Raw genomic sequence first — 26,305 nt, 5'->3', positions numbered from 1 at the left:
CAACAATAAGAAAACAGCCCAATTTAAAAATGGGCCAAAGACCTTCACAGACACCTCACTGAAGAAGATATACAGATTACAAACAAAAGATGCTTCACATCAAATGTCTTTAGGGAAATGCAAATTAAAACAATGAGATACAGCTACACACCTATTGGAATGGCCAAAATCCAGAACATTGACAACACCAAATGCTGATGAGGATGTGGAGCAACAGGAACTCTCATTCATTGCTGATGAGAATGCAAAATGGTGCAGCCATTTTGGAAGGCAGTTTGGCAGTTTTTTACAAAAGTAAACTATTTGTACCATGCAATCCAGCAATCACACTCCTTGTTATTTACCCAAAGAAGTTGAAAACTATGGGAAAACAATAACCTGCACATGGATGTTTATAGTAGCTCTATTCATAATTGCCCAAATTTGGAAGCAACCAAGATATCCTTCAGTAGGTGAAGGGATAAGCTGCAGCACATCCAGACAATGGAGTATTATTCAGCACAAAAAAGAATTTAACTATCAAGCCATCAAAAGACGTGGAGGGAACTTAACTGCATGTTACTAAATGAAAGAAGCCAATCTAAAATACTACACACTGTATGAATCCAACAATATAACACTCTGGAAAAGGCAAAAGTATAAAGACAGTAAAGATTAGTGGTTGCTATAAGTTAATGAGAAGGAAGGGAGGGATTTTAGGGCAGTGAAACTATTCTGTATGATCTAGTGGATACATGTCATTATACACTTGTCCAAGCCCATAGAATGTATGACTCCAAGAGAACTCTATGGGAATATATATGGGAAATCTCTGTACTTTCTGCTCAGTTTTGCTGTGAACCCAAAATGGCTCTAAAAAATAAAATGTACATGTGTGTGTGTGTGTGTGTGTGTAGAGAGAGAGAGAGATTTCCTGTTTTTGATATGCACCTTCTGCTTTCACTAAATATGTATCTGAGTATGTTGGTAGGGCCTCTACAAGATCGGAAATGCGTTCCCAAAGTTTATTGTCAGGGAAGAGTATTGATAACGGAGGCCCTAACCCAAGAATTTGTATGGTTCTAGCTGAATAGTTGCTTACATTCTCTAAGTACTCAAGCATATGATTACTCTTTTCTTTAAGTATGCATGGTTGGAAAAATGGTGAAATATGAAAGTTTCCCATGTGAAGAGTAGTGTGCTAAAGCTATCAAACTTTGCATATAAGAATTACCCAGGGATCTGTTAAAACTCCCAAAGTTCAGGCTACACCTCATAGCAATTAAATCAGAATCTAGAGTTGGGACTCAGGCATCAGTAGTTTTTAAAGCCCCCCAGTAGTTCCAATGTGTAGCCAAGTTTGAGAACCAGTAGGCTAAAGGAGATTTTAAATTTTATTTCATCTCCACGTGAAGATAGGTTCATTTAATCACAATTTCCAAAGGCCCTGGTCTGTCAGTAACTTTGCAAGTGTAGAACAATTTGGATGTGTAAGAAAGCTATTTGGTAATAATAAACTCAAGTGAAAACTAAAGTCCACCTAGCCTGAAAGAGTTAATGTAGTTTCCAAAGGAATCTTGGGCACAGGAAGAATCTGGCTTATTGGGAACAAATAAAGCCAAGATTTAAAATGTCTTTTAATCTAACACACATATGTGCCCTGGGTCTGAAAACAAGCCAAGCCCTTCAAGTTGTGGTGAAGGTTCCTAACCACAGATAGAAATGAGTTGTTGTTGGGGAGGGTAAACAGAAGAGGAGTGCAGTGCGCATGCAGGACAGGTTATTTTTCTATGTTCTGAGAGCAGAACTAGCTGACAGTTCTGATTATCTGTGTACTCAGAACAGAACAAAACCAAACAAACCCTAACAAAATGAAAACTGTCCTTATAGAAGCACTGTAATCTATGGTGTGTACTTTTATTTGCTTCTTCCTTAGGGCACATCACTCCTTCTATAAAACCCTTTCTCAAAGATTCTGATTCTATGTGGATCATGGGGGTTTTTTATTTTGAAATAATTATGGATTCATAGGAAGTTGGAAAAACGTCCTCACGAGAGAAGTCCTCATACATCCATCACCCAGTCTCCCCTGTGGTAGCATCTTACACAAATAGAGTTATGTATCAGAACCAAGAAATTGGCATTCATTTACACCACAGAGCTTGTTCAGATTTCACCAGTTTTACAGGCACTGAAGTGAATGTGTGTAGTTATATGCAGTTTTATCATGGGTGTCTTTGTGTAACTAGCACCACAATCATGATAGAGTACTTCATATGGGATTTTAAAGAACTTAAGGGATGTGGAATGAATCACTTTGCTTGTAGTCCCATCCCCAACTTGTGTTCAGGGTTTTATATTGCTGGGGGCTGCCACTTTGAGAGGGTAGGTAGGTAGCATAGCTTTTGCAACCAAAAGTGGCTTTGGGTCATCTTTTTTTCTTGAGATCATCAATACAGGTGTGTTTCTCAGTAACTATGCCTTGAGGAGGTAAATCATGGTCACTTTATTTGAAGGAAATGAACTGATAAGTATTTTCCCAAAATATACAAGTCTGTTATTGATCTCAATTTGGGGGGCAAATTCACCAGTTCTGGCACAACAGCAGTGGGCTGAATGTTAGGAAATTCTTTTTCTGCCAAGTTTTATAACATTTGAGATTTGCTCAATAATTAGTACATTTTTCTAGTTCCTAAAACAGTGAGAAGACTGTCCACCTCCAAGAGAAATGCCCTGATATGTTTGAAGTGAATAGGCATGATTCTATAATAAAGAAATGAAAACAGTCACTTAATAGCATATTCTAAGCATTGTCAACATACCAAAATCTGCCTCACTCACATTGTTTAGGTAATTACTGTCTCCAGAGCTTAAGGATACATAATCATTATCTACTATTCACATGGCATGAGGATTTTAACTATCTTTGCAACTAGCATATCAAAACTTGGTTGTTTAGGAATATAAATCCAGTGTTATTAAGCTTTCTGTTCCCAGAATTTGCTCATAAGTCTACAATCTAGCAAAAACTATGTGTGTTCTGTTCTAATATCTGCATCCCATTCTCTTCTGTAGAAACTCTTATTTCTGACACTATTTTTGGTGAGAGTTCTATAGGAAAGAAGAGTTCTGGAGTCTGTTCTGGTTGGTCCAGAGTCAGTAAGCCCTGACGAAGTAATGGGATATATAATGAGAAATGAAGTGTCTAAACACCAAGACAGTAATCTTGAACAAAAGCAGCTTTAGGGTATTTGTAAGGATTATATTCTGCCAGATGTAATTGTGGGGTTTTCTTTTTGTTGTTGTTGTTGTTGTTGTTGTTAGGAATTTAATAGAGTGAGAAGTCAGCAAAACATCAAATTGATAATCCTATTGTCTTATGAAACTTGATTTTTGAAAAAGTTCAGTTTATTCAGAAACAGTAGCCAAAAAACATTTAGAGTCTCAAATAGTCTGAAAAAGGTAATCACCTACCCACATTCATGAAAGAGCAGAGGAGGAAAATAATCAACTTTAATAACTATAAAATGAAAAGAACCAGAAAAGAGGTCAAATTATTTTCAATAAGAAAGCAAGCTTATCTTTATAAAAATGTAATTCTCAACATAGATTTTAAATGTTAAGAGAGGAAAATCAGGGTTGTGTCAGTAAATTCTCCCCACCCACCCACCCACCCAATCAAGGAAGCCATGAGCCAGCCTCTTTAAGAAGCAGAAGTTTTGAACAACTGTACAAAACTTAATTTGGAAAATATTCAAGCTGAAAACCAGTCTATTCAATGGACACTGGTACAGTGTCCCAAAAAGCAGTTGATAAAAACAAGAAGTTGAATAATTTTTGAAAAATCGCGAGTCACTAAGTTTATAATTAAAAAGGTGTCAAAAGTGCAATGTATTGCACCAGAAATTGACAGAACATTGTCAACTGACTATACTTCAATTTTTTTAATGGTTAGAAAAATGCAATGTATTATATTGCTGTTTGGAAAAAAAAAAGCAGGTTGATGTCTTAGCAACCAACTAGCAAATAGCAATAATAGTTATGTAATGTGTCAAGTAAGCACATCAACATAGAATTGTTATAAAGAGTAAGTGAGGGATGCATATAGAGATTATAACACAAGACTTTTTTTTAAGCTGGGTTTTCTTTACCTCAGAAAATATTAACATAGCACTTTAAAGCCAAGTTTTATGTTATCATCACAGGTATTAGTGCATGTTACTACATGGTTATAGTAATAACAAAATTCAGAATATTTTTAAATCAGTAATGTCTCACATCAGTGCCATTCTTTAGAAATGATTCTTCTTCACTGTAAAGCAGTACAAATTCATGATTTTGCTAACAGTTTATGACTGCTGAGTAACAATATTTACTAAGCTAATATTTACTAAGCACATACTATTTACTAGGAGTGCTGAGAATTTCACATGTGTGATTTTATCTAAACCTTAGAACAGTACTATGAGGTAGGTACTATTTCATTAACTCTCTTTTACAGATGAGAAAGCTGTGGCCAAAAGAGTAAGTAACTGGCAGAGATCCATAGCTGGTAGGTGCTTGAGCCGGGAGGAAAAGACCTCCAGAACCCATGCACTTGACCGTGCTCTACTTAGGAAAGGTATCGGTTGAGGGGGAAAGTGAAGGCAGAAGGGCAGCAGATCAGATAATTGAGGATAAAGTGAGGGGAGTAAGGGAAGAGACAACACTCTTGCCTAAGGCTAACTTTCTAAGCCAGAAGCAGTTACCATGGAGATGGGGGTTTCAGCCACAGAAATTTGTAAATGTGGGGAGAAAAAGGTTTTTCTAAGGGAAGACTAGGACCTGATATTTGTATGCTGGGTAACTCTGGAGAACTCAGAAATGACTAAACAAGAGTTTGTGAGTGTGAAGGGGTAAGATTGTGAGAAACAAAGTAACTCCGAAAGGCTCTTGGTGAAAGAGGAGGCAGACTCCTCAGTGAGTGGAGGGACACGTAAAACTGGTGAGGTTTGGAGTGGATGTTCTTGTACTGTTTTCATTGTCTGTACCTGCTCTCAACATTTCATCAGGTATTCCCTTCTTCCTCTGGGGCTCAGCATCTGGTTTTCTTAAAAAACATGAATGAGCATTCAACTCCTGGGCACGTGGTTGTACGGTTTGGGTTTATATATTCTGAAAGAGCTTCTTCTCGGTCTGTAGGAATTGTACACCCATGAAAAATACTCTTTTCATGAATTATCTTTTTCCACAGGTGAGTACTTTGTACATATTTTTAAATGTGGGTACCGTGATCTGTGGCAGAGACATAGAATGCATTATTAATGCTTTCACATAGGTAACCAGAGCTCATTCTTTACAGCGTGTTGTATATACTTAAATCTGACCAAGGATATTTTTATACACTCTTGAGAAGTATTATACTTGTTACATTGTCACAAGCTTATCTTTTCCCCCAAAGCACCAAGTCCTAAAGCAATTGTTAAAAATTATAGAGCACTTTTCAAATACAAATGCATATAATTTACTTATCAGCCTGAAAGAACTATAACTTTATCTCTTTCCCACCCATCATTCTATTTCTTTTTTTTTTGATTTCCTCAGTCCTGAGAAAAATGACCTTACATTATGTGAAATCTATACAAATACCTAATAGAGCCTGTGTAAAAATATCAACAGGTTTTTAAAATTTCTATTTTGTTTTGAATACATGCATCATCAAACTATGTTTGATGTGTTTGACAGAACAAAACTATAAAGAAAAGAGCTAGAATCAAAGATTATGAACATTTAGAAAATATAAGACTTCATCCAGGAAACTGGTTACTAAAATTTCAACAAATTTTGTAAAGATTTTAAAAAGAAATATTTTCTAAAGGCACGTGTTATGTTATTACGGAAGTCTTATTTTAAATTATTAATTTCTTCTGAGGATTCTACATTTCATCATTAAAACAAAGATAATTTTTAAAAAGTGGACCTCCATGGGTCTGGGGTGCAGAACTTTACTAAAGAGTGCGTGCTATCTCCACCATGTATGTTTGCCCTTTCTCTGATGGAAAGGAAATGGTTCATGTACCGCTTATACACCTAGGAGATGTCTTTGGCTTCTTCACCGTATGAATCCAGTTTGGAACTGTGTATACTAAATGAAATCGTGTTTGAAATAAAGGTCCCAAATGAACCTTTTCCTGCATGGAATGCCAGTTAACTGCCTGCATTTAATTGATATTTGGACATTGTCTCCTCAACAGTGTCATCATCATAAACCATAATCCAGGCTCTATTGTCCATCAGCGAAGGATTAGACAATTATGCAGTATTTGACCAGACACTGAACGTGTCTAATTTGGAAGAGAATAGTGCCCACATACACCTTGATGGAAAGAATAACATGACCTTTGGCAATACTGTGACTGCTGAAAGAATACAAGAACCAACTCTGACTGTGTTCCCACCATACTTGGTAGAAACAGGAAAATATAATAAAATAGAATTCTTCTGTTGGCAGAGCATATATATTTATACATTCTTCTGTGTTTAGTTCAGTGGTTAGAGAACACTTCCTGGAAAGACTGCAGTACACAAGTGTTTTCAATTTGAGCTTGAGCGTTTCATCTAATTGGTCCTGGGATAAGGTTCACTGCCCTGGAGGTGGCTTGGCTCAGTGTTTGAAACACACACTAATGAATTTCAGGTTTGGGACAGAAAATGGCTGCTCTACATTGGGTAATTGTGTGAACTTGGAATTATCCCATGAATGTCTTAAATATGTGATGTCATTTTGGACAGTGGGTTCGCCAGTCTCCAAACAGATAACTGGTTGCCCTTGCTCAGAGTACTCAGTGCTTGCCTGCTTTTAAAAATTTGGATTTGGCAGAGTCCTTCATTTTTGTAATGGGAACATTGTAGGAGGAAATAGGGCAAAGATCATCTGAGTACAGTTGGATGTATTGAAGGACACTTGAAAATAACCTTAAAACAACTTGAAAAGACTGGTTTGGGCTGAGTATGTTTGTTTTCTTTTTCCTCTTAGCTGTTTGGGGTGAGGGAAAATTCAAAAGAAAGTCGTCTTTCCTACCTTTTTATGTTGGTACATCTAGCAGTAGTTGAATAGATGAGATTTTATCTCATCTGATCCAGCCCACTTCCAGTCAAGGAAGTGGGGTAGCTGAATATGGAAACATGTTTCATGTGGATGGGAACGAGTGAGCTAATGAAGCCCCAGACACCCCTCAGTTAGAGCGGCAGAGTTCGAGCTCTGTGTGACGCACACTCCACCTGCCCATCTTAGGCAATGCTTTCAAAAACTTGATTCTGACTAGCTTGGAAGCTAGATGCAGTTACTCAGCTTTGCAGACGTCCTGCCTATATGCTCAGAGCAAGTCACAGTTTGTGTTGGGCCAGTAGGGAAAAAACTGTTTGCATGAATTCCTTTATCTGTGAAAGATAGACCATGATCTGTAATGTCTTTAAGGAGCAGCAGAATTTCCGTTTCTGTGTGTGATGCTGTCTTTGGCCCAGTTCCGCTGTTCATCTTTGAGGCTGTGCACAGTCTGTGGAAAGCCTCCCGCCTGGGCTTCAATTTCTCCTTCCTCATTTAAGCAGGGCGGGCCAGCTAAGCCCCAAAGGCCCTTTCTAGCTTTCATAGTCTGAAGTTCAGTTTCTTCTGCACATAGGAGGTTGGGGCATTAATTGCATTGGTCAGCTAGAGACTATTTGGGTTATCCAGCTAGTTAACTCTTCTAGCAGACAGATGTGAATATATAGCAACACTCAATTCCTACAGAAAGTTTGTGTTGGGCTTGCTAGAATAATCAGTGGACATCCTGGTAATGAAGCACTCCTAAGTGCTGGGCAGGGATTGCCAGAAGGTAGTGCCACATCAGTGCTGGATGCTCACTGGGGATGCTGGCCTGTGTGAGAGCATGGGCAGCAGCATCAGGGGGTCTGCACCCAGCCTGGCATCAGAAGGTCGTGGGTTCTTCACACTCCTGACCACCACTACCAACCCAAATGTCCCAGCCTCAGAGCCTTTAGTGACTTACTTCACAGTTCTAAAATTTCTGTTTGGTTATTTTTTTAATGAAGATAGTATCTACTTTTCAGGGTAAAAAGCTGAAAGGTAGTGTATTTGAAAGTGTCTTGCAAATAGGTGGAGCTTGATAAATAGGTAACTAAAAACAGCAATTTGTAAAAACCCCAAATGTGATAACCTTATCTGAAAGCTGAAGGGGAAAAAAATAACATTTGTGTGGTAACATTTCACATTTCCTTACAACCTCATTTTATAGATGTAAAGACACCTGCAGGTTCCTAGGGTCATGATACCTGGAGATGAGTGGAGATTTAAGTCTTCTGGTTCCAAACTGTTGTGTTCCTTTTGCAATATTTTATAGTTAATATTAAACCTCTGATAACTCTGGAAAAGGAAATAAATGATCTAAATGATCAAAAATGGTAATAGTACCTATTTGAGGGGTTTCTCATGCCCTTTTTATATAATTGCAGCTGTGCTGACTGCCAATTAAGACAAACCCTGGAAACCCAGGCCAGTCACTCCTCACTTTGTCTTAATTCCGAAACAGCTCCTGGGGATAGCTGGAAGATTTGAATATCTCTGGAATGTCACTGTCCAGTTTCGAAATAACTTTATAAATGGGTTTCTTCCAGGAAGGATCTGAGTCTTTGCCTGCCGAGACAGCCCTGAAGAACTCCTGTAATGTCAAGCTTGCTATTTCCAAGAAGCAGTCTGGGGCCTGCATTCCCAAAGAGACCCACAAAGAAGAAAAGACGTGAATCTATGAAGTCCTGGCACCATACAGACTTCACTGCCTGATGCTGCCTGTTCCTTGGGTGGTGGGCTGATAAGAGCATCCCTGCTCTGCTGGCCCCTGATTTTTACAGCCCCAGGAATCCTTTGCTCCTTCATCAAATACAAACCTTAAAATGATGGTACTGATGAGATAGCCATGAAAGAAAGCATATTAGGGACACTGCCTTTGTAGAAGTAGCTGATTCCACTAATGGGTGATGGTTTTAGTAAGTGGGAAACTCCGACTCTGACTGAAATGAGATCTGTGTTCAAAAGAGGTTTTTAGTATTCTTTTCCTCAGTGCCTAAGGTGGAAAGGACTGCCCTCAATCTTACCACTGTCATACCTCATTGCACCATCTTTTGGGGCTGAATTTGAAAGACTTGGAATCATTCCTGCTTCCAGAGCCCCAGGACCTCACCCAAACTAGCACCATTAACAACAGGACATCCCACAGGGCTTCCAGATCCAGCCTGGCCCGGGGTTTGCCACCACTGCATGCTAAATGACCACCCCAACCTGGAAAGATGTGGGAGCACTGCCCCCCACCCACAAGCCTTGATCCCCAAGAGCCTCACAAAGGAGGCATGGTCCATTTTCCCTGCAGGTAGGCTTAGGTTTCCAAACATACTCTGATGGAGCATCTGATCAGTGGATGCCGACAGTTCTTCCCTCTCTTGGAGGTATCAATACACTGCTGTTTGTGATCACAGTCAAGTGAGAAAGGCGAGAAGAGGGAAGTGTAGTCAGTGACCAGACTCACCTAGCACCCACAGAAGAAGATGCCAGCCTAACAGCTGTCAGCCACACACAGGAGATTACAGCTTCTCACCAACGAAATTAAGCCACTTGCTCACCCTCTACTGATGCTTTACCTCTAAGGTGCCACCAGTGTGCCTTCATAGAGATCCCCAAAGGACCGAGAAACTTCTGTATTGTCTGTTATTTCCAGAAAGGATTTGAGATGACTCGCCATGGAGGGCCCACAGATAAAACCGGTGGGGAGAATAAAGATAAGAACCAACTGATGGAAAGAACAGAAATGGTTGTAGAGAAAACCTAGGCCAAGACTAGGTGCTGCAGCTGAGCCCAGCACTTAGTCCTGGGCCTCCTGACACTAAGGCGAAAATATCAAAGCTACGTAACCATTGCAGAGTATTGTCGAAATGGCATAGCACCTGACCTCTGGCTACATTTCTGAATAAAGAGTGGGTGTATACTCAGTTTGTGGCATCCACCTGTTGCCTGAGAGATGTGGTGGCTGTAATCTTCATGGGTGGTACAGAGATTAGCCCTAGGCTGCCCTGGCTCTCAGTGATGTAAGGACAGACATGGAAGGGGATCTTTTCTAAAACTCCGATCACCAAGGGAAGGCACTCATCAGAACCCCTGGGGCCCAAGTACATGGTCTTACCTCAAAGTCATTCCCCTTGTTATAGTGCATATTGAGAGTTCGAAAAAGTTCTGAGTCGCGGAGAACCACCAGCATTTTGGGATTTGTGACACCATCTGAAATTGCTTGCCGGGCAAATTTCTCCATTTGGATATAGAAAAACTCACGAAAGTTGCTGAACCACTTGATCATCTGGGAGGTAATGCAGCGGTTGAACTGTACAAACAACAGGGTCCATGAAGTCAGACATTTGCCATGAGGTGCTCAGAGTCAGAACTATGAGCTTCCAGTTCAACACAGGGATTAACAAGAATGGCTTCTGTCGACACTAAACAGGGCTTCCTTTAAAAAAGAAGCCACAGCTATTTTCCAAACCTTTTCAGTTATACACAGAAAAATCTGAATTAACCAAAATGCCCATTAAAAAATAAATGTTTTTTATAGCCTAGATTTATGAAGATTTTTCACACAGGCAGCATCTCAGCCTGGAGCCAGAGATGCCACTGCTTCCATCCACATGAAGGGGAGCTACAGTGCACACATTCTGACCTAGGCCTTGCCTCACATGGGAAGAACCTGCTGCCACTAGGGAGTTTTGCAGAGGCTGAAACTCAGTTGAAGGACTTTACCTGAACATCTGGGAAATAAACCTTCAGGAGGTTGGAGCTGGGATAGCGTGTGAAGAAAAACATCAGTTTGGCCTTCTTCAAGTGACCCGGATTGAGGCCCTCCTGGATTTATCCCAGTGTCAAGGAAAACTAACACCAGTTTATCACATAATTTTGTCAAGTTATCCAAATAGTGAATTACCCTGTTCCTTATGGTTTCTGTTTGTTTTTTTTTTTTTTTTGGTTGAATGGTGTGTCTGTTCCATTTTTTGTCTCCAGCAAGTATGATCAGATAAGCTTTTTCTTTCCAGATGCCGAATACCATGTATGTACAGTAAAAGTGCAGAATTTTAACAACACTCGGAAGTGTAAAAGTTCTGAGGCATATGTGATATCAGATACAGTTTGCTGTACTTGTATGTGTGCTTTCACAATAGGGTGAGAAGAGACAGCAGCTCTCTCCCAGATAAACCATTTCGAAATCCAAAGTGAAGATTTACTTCCCCTCTCTGCCTCAGCTTCCTCAGCTGCAAAATGAGAGGAGTCGACTAGATGGCCTGCATCCTGGCTCTCATCACTGCCCTTGCAGTGTTGAGCCAACAAGCATCTAACCAGACTGAGCACCAGATCACAGTTTGCTTTGGTTCAAGAAGCTTGAACTGCTGGGCTGCACCTCCTGTTCTCCGTTTGCCTGGCAGAACTTTCCCTCACCCTTCTTGTCTCAGCTCAGATGTTCCCTCCTCTTGGAAACCTCTCCTTGCTGAATTAGGCCTTCTTTACCCTGGGCTATCAAGGCTCTTTGTATAAACCTCTTTTGTAACAATGACTTTATTGGAATTTTTATTGCATGTTTGTGTCCCCATTTAGGCTGTGAGCTCTTTGAGGGCAAGGACCTTATCTTTTCATCTTTGTATTCCACATGCCTAGCCCAGTGCTGGGAACAGAGTAGGTGCTCAATAAATGTTTGTTGGCTGAAAGGAGTGAGTGATTAAATGGTTAACCTTAATCCATACACAAATATGGAAATTCTATACCAACCCATTCCTCACTCTGGGAACAGATTTCTTTCCCTTCAAAGAGAGCAGGGGGCTGTGGTGTGAAAACCTAGCCCCAGGGTGGGAGGGACGTAAAGATTCTTACACCAGAACATTTAGCATTCCCAGAAACAATCCAAGGGCTGGGTGAGAAGCATTATACAGAGTAACCTTGGAGCTCAGGCCTGAGAGCTGAAGCTTTAGGACAATTAAGACTTCTTTTTTTTTTAGGGGGAGGGGGTAATTAGGTTTTTATTTATTTTGGTTTGTATCTATTATTAGTGGACGTATTGGTCTTGAACCCAGGACCCTGTGCATGCTAGGTATGCACTCTGCCACTGAGCTATACCTTCCCCCTCTTCTTAGTAGGATATGTCGGTTTAGCTGAAGCTGACTGCTTACACTTATAGCTGGCCCAGGCAACCAGACTGCTGCCCAGGAGGCCCCCTGGCCCCTGCCTCATTGGCCCTATGTCTTATCCTTCTTACAGGTTCAGAAATGCTGTGGAAAGAATCCTGGATTGGGAGTCCACAGACCCAGTTTCAGATAATAATTTTGCCACCTATTCCCTGTGTGACTTTGGGTCACTTACCTTCTCTGTGCCTCATTTCTGAACTGTAGACTGTAGTGGTTGAAGCTTGTGTTCAGCAGTCAGATGCTGGGTTTGAATCCTGGCCCTGTCTTGTGACTTTGGGTGAGTTAGTTTGCTTCTCTGTCCCTGCCTCTCTGATGCTGTTCTAGAGTGAATGCTTGAGGATTGTGAGATAACACAGGCCCACAATCCCTTATCTGAAACACTGAGCCAAATGGAGTTCAAGTTTCAGAATCCTTGTTATTTTATAAGGGCAATATTGTGCATGTATGACACATTAGTATATGACCACAGCAGGGTCTGTGGCAATCTTCTAATCCAATAGTTTAATGTTCTCCTAGCAAAATCAGTGACTAATTATACTAAATGAGATCCCATAAATAGTCTGCTATCATTGCAGGTCAGGTTTTGTGACCAAGAAAGTTTCCCATCAACCTTAGGGGAATCAAAGAAATCATAGGGATTTTCAGAGGGTTCTGACTTTCAGAATTGTGGCTAGGTGATGGCGAGCCCTCACATGGGAAATGCTGGCAGCAGTGCCTGCCTCGGAGAAGATGTGTAGTAAATGCTCCTCTCATTACTGTCTCATTGTCACACCTGCCTTACCTGTTTCACAGGGATGTCATGTGAATGTGAACTTCTTTTACACTTCAAATCATCTTATGCTTAGGTGGCTTTTGTGGCCCAGAGGGATAAATCTCTAATGCTGGGACGTTGGCAGTAATGAGGGAATAATTGGGGCCAGGATGCTGCCTGGGGTCCCCAAATCATTGCAAAGGTAGCCAAGCACCTGACCCGGGCAGCCAGGCCCTGTGGATGGGCCCCGAAACCTCCTGAAGCTCTCCGAGCCCAATCCTCATTTTACGAGGCAGGACCTGGCACACAGGAGGCACTTGAGAAATAGCAGCACATCCCTTACAAGGGAAGCAAAGAATCTATGAGGACTGAATTTCCAATGTTCTTCCATCACTGCCTGACTCTGACTGGGAATCTTATCCAGTGGCCTCTTATTAAAGGCCCAGACAGATAGCTTTTCTCCCACAGGGCTATCACTTGACAAGAAAACTTCTATGTTGATATCTCTATGTCTACTGCCTGAAGAGGCACTGGTGGCTGGTGAGGTGCTCTTAGCATTGGTTTCGTAGTTGCTCATTGCCTGCCAGGGAAGCACCCAGCCGCAACCGAGCTTTGAGAGTGTTTCCAATACTCATGACCAGCAGGGGGCGCTCATAGCATTTAAGACACAAGAGCCAGCCCTGGTGTGGCAGTGAGCTGGTTCCACACCACCCTGCTGCCCTCACTACGGCTTGCCAGGTAGAGGACGACTTCACACCTGGATGTGCGACTCCACAGACACACTGACCTCTGGAGCCTTGATTCAAGGCTGTCCATGAGAAGCAGCAGCATGAGCTCAGCTCACAAAAAGCATCATCCAAAATACATTATAATCTCAGGAACTTTAGTCCTACAAGATGTTTGTTGCAAAAGAGTTCTTTGGTCATATGAGTTTAGGGCTACATATGTTCTCCTTTTAGAGCTTTACATGGGACTTCAGCATGTTAAAGGCTCTGAGAAGTCCTGCAATAATGAAACTAACCAAGTATTTATCCAAGCTACTTTTTCTTCTAATTCAACAGCGATTAATATCCTAAGGGAGAGTTACTCTGGGAAAAAACTGTTTAAGAGTGGGGTCTGCCTAAGGGTTGCAAAGATGATGCAAAAAGATTCAGACCCCTGCAGACCACCCTGGGCCCTGCAGCCTTCCCCACGGGGGCCTCCTCTCTCCCCACATGCCTATAGCCCCAGGCTCTCTCCTTCTCAGCAGCAGCTAAGAAGCTATTCCTTAAACTGAAGCCTTCCAACCCCTTTCAGCTGCCTCCAGTCTAGTCCCTGAAGAAAACTTCCCCTTTCCCAACTGCCCTAGAAGTTTCTGGTCTCTCATATCTTCCCCATGAATTATGTACTCAGTGCAGGCCTTTTGCCTGTACAGCCAAGAGGTTCCAGGAGCCATGCCTCAGGGGAGGCCATTCCTTTGACCCCCTCTGCCAAGGTGTATGGGCAGCTGACAACCAAATGATGGGGTTCTTCATTCCATAGGGTATTTGTTGTATTTCGGGAATCCATTTCGGTTTAAAAACAAACACCCAAAGGAGTAAGTCAGCAGTGGTATAATCTAAGGTGTCACGGAAGAAGGTAAAGGAACCCTCCCAGCATCCTTAAAGTGTGAGCACCACTTTCCCAGGAACCTGACAAATGTGAGCCACGGGGAGGAAGGCCCAGAAGCAGTGTTCAGAAGACCCCTGGGGAGCAGCGCTGTTCCTCCACCAGGAAGTTATTTGTCCCCGCCTCCCCTCGTTGTCCAGAGATCCTGTTTCTCTGGGCTGTGACAAGAACTTCCATTACTAGTAAAGGATATGTGGACTGAAGAGAAAGGAAGTGCATTCGTGACAGCCTGCAGGCCATCCTGCTCCGTCTTCACTGAGGGAATAAGGGGCAGTCTTTCCAGACAGGTGGACGTGAAAGGCCAGGGGCACTGCTGCTGCCTCAAAGCCAGTGGTCGCATTTTGGCAGCTCCCCAAGGTCGCAGGGCCACCTCTGAGGAAGGCTGACTCTGGGGAGATGAGTCCTGGGAGAGACTGCCGTGCCAGTGGCCTCTGGGTCCATGGCCCAGTAGCTGGGTGAGCACCTGGCCTTCCTGACTGTGAGGAGGCACAGCCAAAGGACAGTTTGCTGGGGGCCCCTGATAGGGTTTGGGGATCATTCGTGGAGAGACAGGGTAGTTGGGAGGATCTAGAGGTTTGGCCAGAGATAAGGTTCCCAGTGGAAGCCCTGCCCGTGGCTGGGCCCTCGTGGGCAAGGCAGCCAGAGGAAGTGGGTCTTTACAGGCACCTCCCTCAGGAGGGCAGGGCCCACTTTTGCCATCCGGCACCAGCCCCTGGAAGCTTCCGCCTGGCTGCGTCAGGGGGCCCGGTGGATTCAATAGCACCTTTTGTAATACTGAGTCCACAGCCTGCGATATTGCTCCAGTCAGTTCTTTCTTCAGAATCTCCAGCAAAGCCCCTGCTCCAGAAGAAAGGAACCTGGCTTCTTCAGACTGGGTTTTGCCCTCACACACTCTGTGTTTCTCTGCCGCCGAGAGGCCCCTGTTGGAACCCTGGTGTTGGTCGCTGTCCACCCCCCAGGGCCTAGACCCCCAGCCATTCCTCTGCTTTACCCCCAGAGGGCCCCTTCCCGTCTCAGAGCCTCCTGGGCCCTGAGCTGTGGCCCTGGGCCCAGCAGCCTGTAGGATGTGCTCTTGCAGGTGTCTCAGCTGTTGCTTCAGCAGGTGAAGCTGTTCTCTCACCCAAGGGCCCCCCTTCCTGCTGCCCCGGTCCCCAGCAGGGCCTGGCTTCAGGGGGCCTTGCTGCACGGGAAGGCTCTGCTTCCTCTTCCGCTCCCGGGACTTCTCTGGACAGCACAGGCTGTCCCTGGCTGGGGTGTTGCCTGGCAACACCAGAGGGTTAGGGGAGACACTCATGCCTCGGACAATGGTCTCTACTCTGGCCCTCTTTGCCTGGATGTGTTCATCCCAAAACCAGTCAGGGTCGGCAATGCTAGAACTGGGGACCTGTCTCCAGAGGAACGGGGAGTCTCTGCCCTGCTCTCGGGGGGATGGGCTTCTTCCATCTTCTATACAAGGTTGTGCCAGGTGCAAGCAGGCCTGGGATGGAGGAGAATGCAAGCTGGAGTTTGGATCCATCCCCTGGCTCCGCAGGCCCTTGCTCAGTGGCTGCTAATCAGCTTCCGTGAGAGGATCCCTCCTGATGTCCTCAGCTGGAGGTGCACCTGGAGTGAGCTGGGGGTTCCTCCTCTTCACGGAGAAGGATTCAGACTCTGGGATGCCAGGGCTTACCCATCCCCTGGGCAGACTCTGAAATTAGAGATGGGAGAAAACAGTACATGTGACTTGGAGCGGTGCTTGTATGTGTGAACAAATTACCTTGAAATCTTGTTAAAATGCAGATTCTGACTCAGCAGGTCTGGGGTGAGGCAGAGATTCTGTGTTCCTAACCAGCTCCCAGGTGATGCCATTGGTCCAGACCACACTTTCAGGAGATTTCCAAGATCATTCCTCCAAGGAGGAAAGCTCTTCTCCTGCCAGGGCAGAACAATAAGCCAATCTGTAATAATAAAAATAATGGCAGCTAACTGCATAACTGGTACTGTGCCAGGAACTTTACATCCTTTACTGAATTTAATTCTCATAACAGCCCTGTGGGAATATTGTCATTCGTATTTTACAGATAAGGAAATAGGCTCAGAGGAGTTAAGAATTTACCTCCCTAAAGTCATACAGTTGGTTAAGTGTCAGGCTGGAGTCAGAACAAGATTTGTCTTGATTAAGAGTAACTATCTGCAACAGAATCACCCTGTTAAAAATAGCAAATTCAGTAGGCCCACCAGTCCCACTTACTCAGAATCCCTCTGTACTGGGGCAGGGCATCTGCCTTTGAAACAAGCAAACTAAAGTTTGAGAACTAGCAGCTGGAGCCCTACGCTGTCTTGTTCCTGGAAGAATCAGATCATGCATTCATCTTTCAACATTTCACAGCTACTTATTAAGCACCTACTATAACATCAAGCCTTCTTCTGGGCACTTGGAGAGTCAATGGTGAACAAGACGGCAGAGTCTTGCTCTCACGGAGCTGGCTGTCTAGCAAGGGAAGAAAGAATAAGTAAGTACATTTTCAGGTCATGATAACTGTGATGGAGGAAAAAGCACAGTAAGGTATTGGAAACTGGGATGCAGGGATGGGGAGAAGGTAGGAGCTATGTTAGGAAAGGCTGCGTGAAGCTGTTTTATTTCTGTGAATATCCGAGTACGCTGTACTTGAATTAGGAGGCTTCTGGTAGCAGGTATAAGGTTATGAAACATTCGTGCACGTTACCTCGTTTCACCTCACTCCAACCTTGAGAGTCCTCTTCATAGAGGTGAATTCTCCGTTGTAATTCTCCCATTTTATAGATTAGGAAACCAAGGCTCAGCAAGGCTAAGAGTGGCTCTCAGCTAGTAAGATTCCAAATCTTCTGACGCAATCACACTTTAGCTGTGTCCCCAAAGATGAAAAGACCTGCATAAGAGCCTGACTTCTCTGTGCATAAGCAGCTTTCCTAGAAAGGCTTAAGTGATTTTTTTTCCCTCTACAAATTTCCACTCTCTATTGTTTCTTTTGTACAAATGCTGGCAGGAGAGAGATTGCTTTCCTCTTCCCACTTTCATCCTGAAGCTTACTTGGAATTCTTTGCTTCAGGAAGTCTCAGCTCTTCTGTAGCCAGTGGGTTCTAGTCTGCAGACTTGACTGCAGTCTCCAACTGAGCTGACGGGCAACTGGCAGACACTCAACACAAGCTCTCCGTGGCCAAGCGCCAGGGAAGAAGGCGGGTGGCGGTGGCAACTGCAGTGCCCTCAAGGGGGAAATGCCACTGAAAGAAGGCTAGGTTCTCAGGTCAGCGTAATTAGAAGATTCTGGCTTTGAGTAAGACATTTGTCAATTACTAAAATAAAAATAAATGACTTGCCCAATTAATATAAGTTAAAGAATTTGTTATTGCCAATAGTTTGGATGGTTTATCACCTCTTGGAGAAACATTTAACTTCCTAGGATCATTTGACAATGAATATATATTATTTGTATAATATGAAAAAATACGATTTTTAAATCAGGTCTTATCATCTGATAAGCATAGCTGAATCATTTTTGCATACACTTGCTGCTTTCTAACTAAATTATCACTAGAGGGGCAGAATTGATATTATAACCAAGAGGGGCTATACAACAATAACACAAACTACATATATTTTCAGTTAAGTAGCTTCCAAAAAGGAGAGGGGTTTGGTTATAGTTCTTCTAACTACTTAGTGAACATTTCCTAAACTCAGCATTTTCAAACCCAAACTCTATAGCTGCCCCTCTGCCTCACTTCTCTTTCTACCTATCCTGTTGTTCAAGCCAGAAGCTGGAGAGTTTCTTTGACTCCTGCCCAACTCTTCATCTTCAACATTGATTTGGTCACCATGGCTGGTAAATTTTCAGCAAAAATGGCTCTGAGCTACATTCTGTCATGCCTTTCCTATTATGCTTTCCTGGTTTGGGCTCTCATAATTTTTCACCTAGACAATTCCAGTACCTCATGACTGGTCCCCATCCTCTAGCCTCTCCTCACTCTGGTCCTTCTTCTACCTTCATTCATTCATTCAACAAACATGGATTAAATGCTGACAACATACAAAATCCTCTGCCCATGTAGAGCTAACATTCATGCAAAGGGAGACATAACAGAGACAGATATAATAACATACTAAGTAAGTGATGGGAGGCTATTATCTAGGGTCTTGATTTGCATTTCCCTGTTATTAATGATGCTGAGCAACATTGTGAAAATGTTGGCCTTTACTCTGAGATAAACAAGGACACACTGGAAGGTTATGAGCAATATGACCTGACTTAGTTGGTTTTTTTTTGATATTTTAAAATTTTTATTTATTTATGTATTTATTTTACAATGTCATATTTTTAAATTGAAGTATAAATGATGTACAATATTATGTTACAGGTATACAATATAGTGATTCACAATTTTTAAAGGTTATACTTCATTTACAGTTATTATACAATATTGGCTATATTCCCCATGGTGTACAATACATCCTTGTAGCTTATTTCATACCTGATAATTTGTACTTCTTAATCTCCCACCTCCATCTTGCCCCTCCGCTCATCCCGCTGGTAACCACTAACTCCTTCTCTACATTTGTGAGTCTGTTTCTTTTCTATTATATTCACTAGTTTGTTGCATTTTCTTTATAGATTCCACATATACATGATATCTTACAGTATTTGTCTTTCTCTGTCTGACTCATTTCACTTAGCATAATGCCCTTCAAGTCCATCCATGCTGTACACCAGAAACTAATACAACATTTTAAATCAACTGTACTTCAATTAAAAAGCAAGCAAACAACCCATTTAAAATATAGGCAGAAGAACTGAACAGACATTTTTCCAAAAGAGGAAATGCAGATGGCCAACAGGAACATGAAAAGTTGCTCACCATCACTAATATCAGGGAAATGCAGATCAAAATCACAATGAGATATCATCTCACACCTGTCAGAATGGCCATCATCAAATGACCTGATTTAGTTTTAAAAAGACCATTCTTTACTGGGTGGGGAATTGGCTAGGGAGTGGGGAGCAAGGGTTGAAACAGGGAGACTACTTAGGAGGTTCTAGTGATAATCTACATGATGATAATCCAGGTGAGATGGCTTGGACCAGAGTGACAGTGATGGAAGGGGGAAGTTACGTCAGATCCTGGATATATGTTGAAGTTGAAGCCAATGAGATTTGCTGGCAGATTGGATGTGAGGCCCAAGAGAAAAAGAAGTATCATTGATGATGGCGCCCAAGTGTTTGGCCTGAGTGCCTGGAAGGATGGAATTGCATGAAGTAAGGTGGGGAGTCTGCAGAAAGAGAGGCTTTGGGGTGGACCATCAGGAGCTTGATTTGAAATGTGATAAATTTGAGATAATTATTAGATGTGTAAGTGAGGATGTTGAGAAAGCAGTTGGATAACAAAGCCTGGGGTTCAGTGGGGGAGATCTGGGCTAGAAATATAAAATGGAAGGTTGCTGGTGTGTAGATGGATGAACTCACCAAGGAGTGAATGTAGATAGAGAGGAACTGGGGGCCAAGGTCTGAGTTCCAGGACATAACAGCATGAAAAAGCTGGGGTGAGAAGGGACCCACAGAACGAAACTGAGGACCAATGAGCGAGGTAGGAAGAACTCTAGGGATGTATGAGGTCCTGGGAGCCAAGTGAAGAAAGTGTTTCTAGGAGCAGGGAGAGGTCAAGTTCCGTAAGGATTATGAGCTGATCATTCAAGTTGGTAATTCTGGGATGACGATCAGAGTCATTTGGGATCTTGATCAGAGCAGTTTTGGTGGTATGGAAAGTGGAAAAGCCTGGTTGCAGTGAATTTTAGGGAGAGAACAAGAAGAGGAATTGGTGACATTGACAATGACAACTTTCTTAATGGTGTTTTGTAAGGAGGAGAGAAATGGGACAGCAGCTGGGAGAAGTGGGGTCAAGAGAGTGTTTCTCAGGATGGGAGGAATAACAATATATTTGTAGGCTGATAGCAGTGATGCTCTAGAAAGATATTTGGTAACACAGGCAAGAGGGGGAGAATTTCTGGAAGCTTGTTCTTGGGTAGCAAGGAGGAGCTGTGATGTAGTGCAAGCGAGGAGGAGCTGACTTTGGAGAGAAGAACCCTCAATTCATCCGTGTTAGCAGGGGAAGGCAGTGTACCTGGACAGGTGCTGGCAGGTGGTAGATGGGGTGACAGGAGTTGGTCGAAGTCCCTTTTGATTGCTTCCGTTTTCTCAGCCACACTGTATTTGACATTAATTTTCTAAAATGTAGGTCTATTTATGCCCCTCCATGGAATCAGAGCCTTTTCTAGCTTCCTGTAGCCTATAAGGTTCAGATGTCTTAGCTCCTTGTAACCATGGTCTTACTCTAACTCCTCTGCAGCCACTACCGTCAGCAGTTAGCTGTGTTGTGCTGTCCTGGGCTGTGTTCCCTGCACGTGCCAAACTCCTTCACGCCTCCATGTCTTTGCATGTATAGTTCCCTCCACTTGGACGGCCCTTCTCCCACTTTTCCACATGACAAACCCCTACTTCTCTTTCAAAATCCGACTAAAATGTCACCTCCTCTCTGAAGCCATCAGTGTGCCTTCCTCTTTAGATGAGATCCCTCTTGTGTACCCAATTGGTGCCTGACTGCCAAGTGTCCCCAAACAGATTTTTGCTGATTTGTTAAATAAATCATTCTCTCAACACTATATTTAGACTGATTGTTGTCTCCTCGTTCAAGGTATGGTATTTCAGAGCCTTCTAGCACTTAGCAGAGCCTTGTGCGTGAAACAAAATCAATACAGACAGACCAAGAGAGACACAGACAGATACAGACAGAGAGCTAGATATAGACAGACAGATAGAAGAGCATAGAGCCCCCAACTGCCAAATCTCCCTTGTGGGTTATTTTTTTCTGGTGCTCCCTGTGGTCTGTGTGCTCCAGAAGGCACAACTACTAGCTTAAGGGACAGGGCTCAGTGTGTTCAATGAAGCAAAAATCAACAAGAATGTCTTGAGTCAGAAACTGGAAATCCAGCCAGACCCCATTGTGGTTGAGTGCCTGGAGACGTTTACGCGCATCTCTGTAGGACAATCATGGAAACTCTGCGTCTGGGCAGCAGAGAAACAGGAAACCTCTGTGCTGGGGCCAGCATGTTGCCTGGAGCCCTTTGTCTGGGTGTGGCATAAAGTAGAGCAGCCATGCTTTCTGTTTGAAAATTAACTAGCACTTTCTCACAGTTACTGATAGAAGTCACAATTGCTACAACCCTTTAAAAATAGTTTCGCTGCATTTCTTAGATTGTGTAAGTAATACGGAATCATTTTACTTCCCAAATATAGAAATATACTAATAGGAAAAGAAAGACCCCTATAATGCTGCCTCCCAGAAAAAAAATCACAGTTAAAATTTTGGTGTTTGTCATTTTCCCCAAAACTTTTCTCCGTATTTGGGAAATTTTTACAGATACATTTCCATAATTTTTATAATCATATACATTAAAAAACAAAAATGGAATAAAAATGCATAGTTCTTTAGCTTCCCTTTTTTCCCTCTTTCATGTCAATGAATATTAATCTATAGCAATATTGTGAAAGCCGATAATCATCCATTGCATGGTTGTACCATAACTTATTTAATTAATTCCCTTTCAAAAGACAGATTTATTCCTATGTTTTCACTGTTATAGCAGTAGAGAGGAGGTGAGAAGGTGGACCTTGGAGTATGCCTAGATTTTTTTTTCTGGCTGCTTGGAGTTTATTTTCCATTTGGTGCAAGGCCCACGATTATGGGGTGTCAGGAAGGCTCTCTGTGGCTTGGATACTAAAGAGTGAGGTTCTCTTAGCTTCCTTTTGGGTGTTTTTGCTGTTTTGATATTAAAGAACCCAACTGCTCCTGCCCCAGCCCAGGCTCCGGGGCAGGGAAGTGAGGGCAGGGGAGCCATGGGGCAGGGCTCTCACAGCCTAGCACCTTGAAAGGAAGCCTGGCGGCTGGTGGCGGCCACTCAGAACAGGGGCCTGTTGGTTTTGCTGTGCTGGCCACCAGGCTGCTTCCTCCCCATGGCTTCCTGAGCCAGGTCACAGGTGACCATGCCACTGGAGGCCTGGAGGATTCCCAGTGCCCTGGGGACTCCAACACTGTGGCCATGAATGGGAGAGTGGACTTCCTGAAAAAAGAAGGTGGCCCACCAGTGCTCCAGTCAGCCTTGAGGAGAGCGGAGTGGTGGTGGGTGGCTTCCCCAGGGTACTCAGTGCTTCCATAGGTGCCGTCACTGGAAGTGGGACCCAGGCAGAGAGGTAGTAGTTGTGAGCAGCCACAAGCAAGTTGCTGGAGGGGATGGCTGCCATGCTTTTGCTTGTGGGCTTCTGGAAACCTCGGCCACGCCCCCTCACCAGCCTGGATGAGTGTGATCACGCGTGGTGGGGTTGGGGTTGGGGGAGACACTAGGCCACAGAGCCCATTTGCTGAGACCACAGGTGACCACTCCACCTAGAGGGCTGACTGCCTAGATTTGAATCTTTAGAGCCACTTACTAGCTTTCTGACCTCTCTGTCCTCAGCTTTCTCATCAAAAAGGTGGGAATAATCACAGTACTGTGGACAAAGCATGTCGCCTGCTGTATCAGTAAACAAAGGATGTTGCTGCTGTCAAACCAACAGCCACTGCAGCCGCCCCCTGAGGGGATTCAGGATGGAAAAAACAGGATACTCGCCCTAGATAGTTAAGGTGCATATCAAAAGAATGATTTCAGTGAGCTCAAACTCTTGCATCTTCCCATACACAGAAAAGTGCTAAATTCATCAACTTGAGATGTCTGGCTTTCTTCAATTAACAGTAGTCTTTTGATATTCTGACTACCTGGTTGTTTTTTGTTTGGTTGGTTTTGTTTTTTACAAAAAACTCCTATATATCTTGGCTCCTCCCTTACCTCTTCGAACATTCCCTCAGAGCGATCTGAGAGGCTGTCTCCTGGGCTTAGGTCCTCAGTATGTCCACTGAATAAAACATAACTCTCAACTTTTAGGTTTTGCACTTTTTTGGTTGACAGTACCTACTGTTATCATAGGGGTGTTGTGAGGATCCATTGAGTTAATATGTGTTATGATTTTAGAACAGTTCCAGGTATATAGTAAACTGCTGATGTGTCAGCTATTGTTATCATGAATAACATTGTGGTGAACACTCCTATCTGTATCCTGGGGAACTTAGCCTATTATTATTATGTTATAGTTCTAGAAGTGGAAATTCTGGGTCAAAAACGAGGCATATGTTAAGCTTTTATACTTGTTGCCCAGCTGCCTTCCAGAAATGTACCAACTGATTGGGAGTGGAGATGAGGCTCTGAAGGAGAATTTTCAATTTTGACTTTGTGTATTTCTATATTATTGAATTTTTATAAGAATGTACTCATGCATTACTTGTATATATACTTTTAAACAGCCAATTTGCTCTCTTGCCAACATGGCTTTGAAAGAACACATATACCCTCAACCTCACTGGCACTGAGTATGTCAGTCCTTTATCATTATCAGTCCTTTAAATTTTTGCCAACATGATGAGTGAAAATGTTATCTCATCATTTGTATTTCTTGCTTATTTTTTCATATATTTTGGGGGAAATATTTATGTGGTAAATATTACAAATCTTAAACATGTTAATATCATTTGAATTGTTGACTCTACATCCAAGAAGTAAAATCAAGATGCTATTAAAAAAAAATAAAAGACAGTTTTAAAAATTAAAAAAGAGTATGTTCCTAAATGAAGCATTGTGCTGTACACCAGAAACTGACACAACATTGTAAACTGACTATACTTCAGTAAATTTTTTTTAAATCCCTAAAAAGTTTGAAGCAGTACTTAAAAATTTTTTAAAGAAAATGATGTGATACCCACAGATTTATATCAAATATGATTATCATAATATTATTTGTAAGAGTGAAGACTGCTTAAATAAATCATAAAGTATGGTATCATCTGTGTGATGCTATGGCATGCGGCCATTTAAAAAATGTTTAAGAGTTTATAGCACATATTTTATAATAAGTAGGGGGAGAGAAAATTCATACATAAATGCAAATTCAAAAAAGGATGAGAAAGAAATACATTAAAATGGTAGCAATAGTTCTTTATGGGTGATGGAACCATGAGGAATTTTTCTGTTTCTTCTTTTTACTTTTCTGTATGTTCCGTATTTTCAATGGGTATGTTTTCACCTTTGTAATTTAAAAAAAAGAAAAAAAGGAGGCATCCCTTGCCTTGGATGATTACAAACCACAGGCGAGGCTATGCATGTTTGGGGGCTTAATTTCACCGTGAACCTAAAACTGCTTTAAAAAACAAGGTCTATTAAAACAAACAATCAAACAAAGCTTGCATTTTCTCTCATTGACTCTTTCTTAGACATCCATTCCTGGGTCTCAGACAGGAAAAGCCCCACTGGAGAAGCAAGTTCAGCTACAAACACAAGCATAGAACACAGGGCTTGAGAGATAACTCCAAAACTATGTAGGAATTTATAGCTAGAAAGTGTAAAATGAGACCGAGGTTGAATTTCAAGTAAATAATAGATATGTCCAGAAAGAAGCTGTGTGTCATCTCTTTTTAGCTGAAGTGTTCAAGGCCATGGGCACGAGCTGAAAAGACAGCAGTGTCTGTGGCGTTATCAATTGCACCGATCACCTCCCGACATGAAAGCCTTTCTCCCTACGAGTCTGTGCCCTTCCATAGGCTCTCCCTCGAGATCTCCCCAAAGATTTGCCCGAGAGGGCAAAGGGGAAGAGCCACCCGTGGGCCGGCTAGGGTGAGACCAGCAGTTCACAGACTATGTCTCCTCTTCTGTGGTGTGTCCACATTTAGAGAACAGCAAACACCTCTGACACACTACAGCAGGGCCACTGAGAACCAATCAAAAAAGCAAGGTGAGCTATGGGGAGTCCTTAGATTAAAGGCACCGTGCAAAGCCTAAGAGATGCTAACTCATTCTCATCCTTGTCATTGACGCTCGGTGCAGATTTATACAAGGTTTATTGCTAGTTCCTTGAAAATGTTCCTGCCAGGTTTTTGTTGGGAAAGCTAAGTCTTTTTCTTTGCAGGATTTTGTTCATTCATTTCCTAGACTCAGTTGGGTTCCAATTGGACCAGCCTAGTAGAGCACCACCCCAAAAATACTTGGAGAAATATGGATGAAAAAGTCTTCTCCTGAAACAGCCACTCCTATGCAGACACCACAGGACCTAAGTGATTCACAGTAGTGATCACTTAATCACACATTTACATACGAATACGTTTTTGCCTGACCCGTAGGATTTCTGAACAGCTTCCCATCCAAGTACTTCGAAGGCTCAGCAAACTTGACAAAGCTGCCAATGTAAGACTCATTCAGGGTGGCACATCTCAAGGTCACACAGCATTTCTATGTTTTACTAACGTATTTTCATATATGACCTCACCTCTGCTTCATTTTCTGGGGGCCTCCTGCATCATCCCCACGTGGCTGTGGGCTGGGCAGGGGGCATCCATTCATCTCTGGTCCAGCCCTGAGCAGCTCTCCTTGCTGCACTGGCTGACAGTTGAAATGCAGAGAGGAGGTCAGACTGATGGCCCAGGCCACACAGCTCTGATCATCAACAGACATAGATATAACCAAGTCAGAAGTCGTGACTGGTGCCCGAGAACAATGGAATGATCTACTGGTATTGGACCCAGGTTGGATACACCAGC

General features: G+C 42.8%; 1 protein-coding gene and 1 pseudogene across 1 annotated transcript; both read right to left on the bottom strand.

Moving 5' to 3' along the window:
* Positions 1–8,531: 8,531 nt before the first annotated feature.
* Positions 8,532–16,139, bottom strand: PROX2 (prospero homeobox 2). Its single transcript, XM_010962896.2, has 5 exons — positions 14,823–16,139; positions 13,734–13,745; positions 10,796–10,897; positions 10,188–10,382; positions 8,532–8,717 (listed from the first exon to the last, which is right to left on the bottom strand). Exons 1-5 carry the CDS (start codon positions 16,137–16,139, stop codon positions 8,532–8,534), a joined length of 1,812 nt encoding a protein of 603 aa, XP_010961198.2.
* Positions 16,140–22,586: 6,447 nt separating this feature from the next.
* On the bottom strand, positions 22,587–22,929 carry LOC141578026 (pancreatic progenitor cell differentiation and proliferation factor pseudogene; annotated as a pseudogene).
* Between the last annotated feature and the right edge of the window lie 3,376 nt (positions 22,930–26,305).

Source organism: Camelus bactrianus, chromosome 6 (genome assembly GCF_048773025.1).
Source record: "Camelus bactrianus isolate YW-2024 breed Bactrian camel chromosome 6, ASM4877302v1, whole genome shotgun sequence".
NCBI lineage: Eukaryota > Metazoa > Chordata > Mammalia > Artiodactyla > Camelidae > Camelus > Camelus bactrianus.
This window is presented reverse-complemented; position numbering and strand designations above follow the sequence as displayed.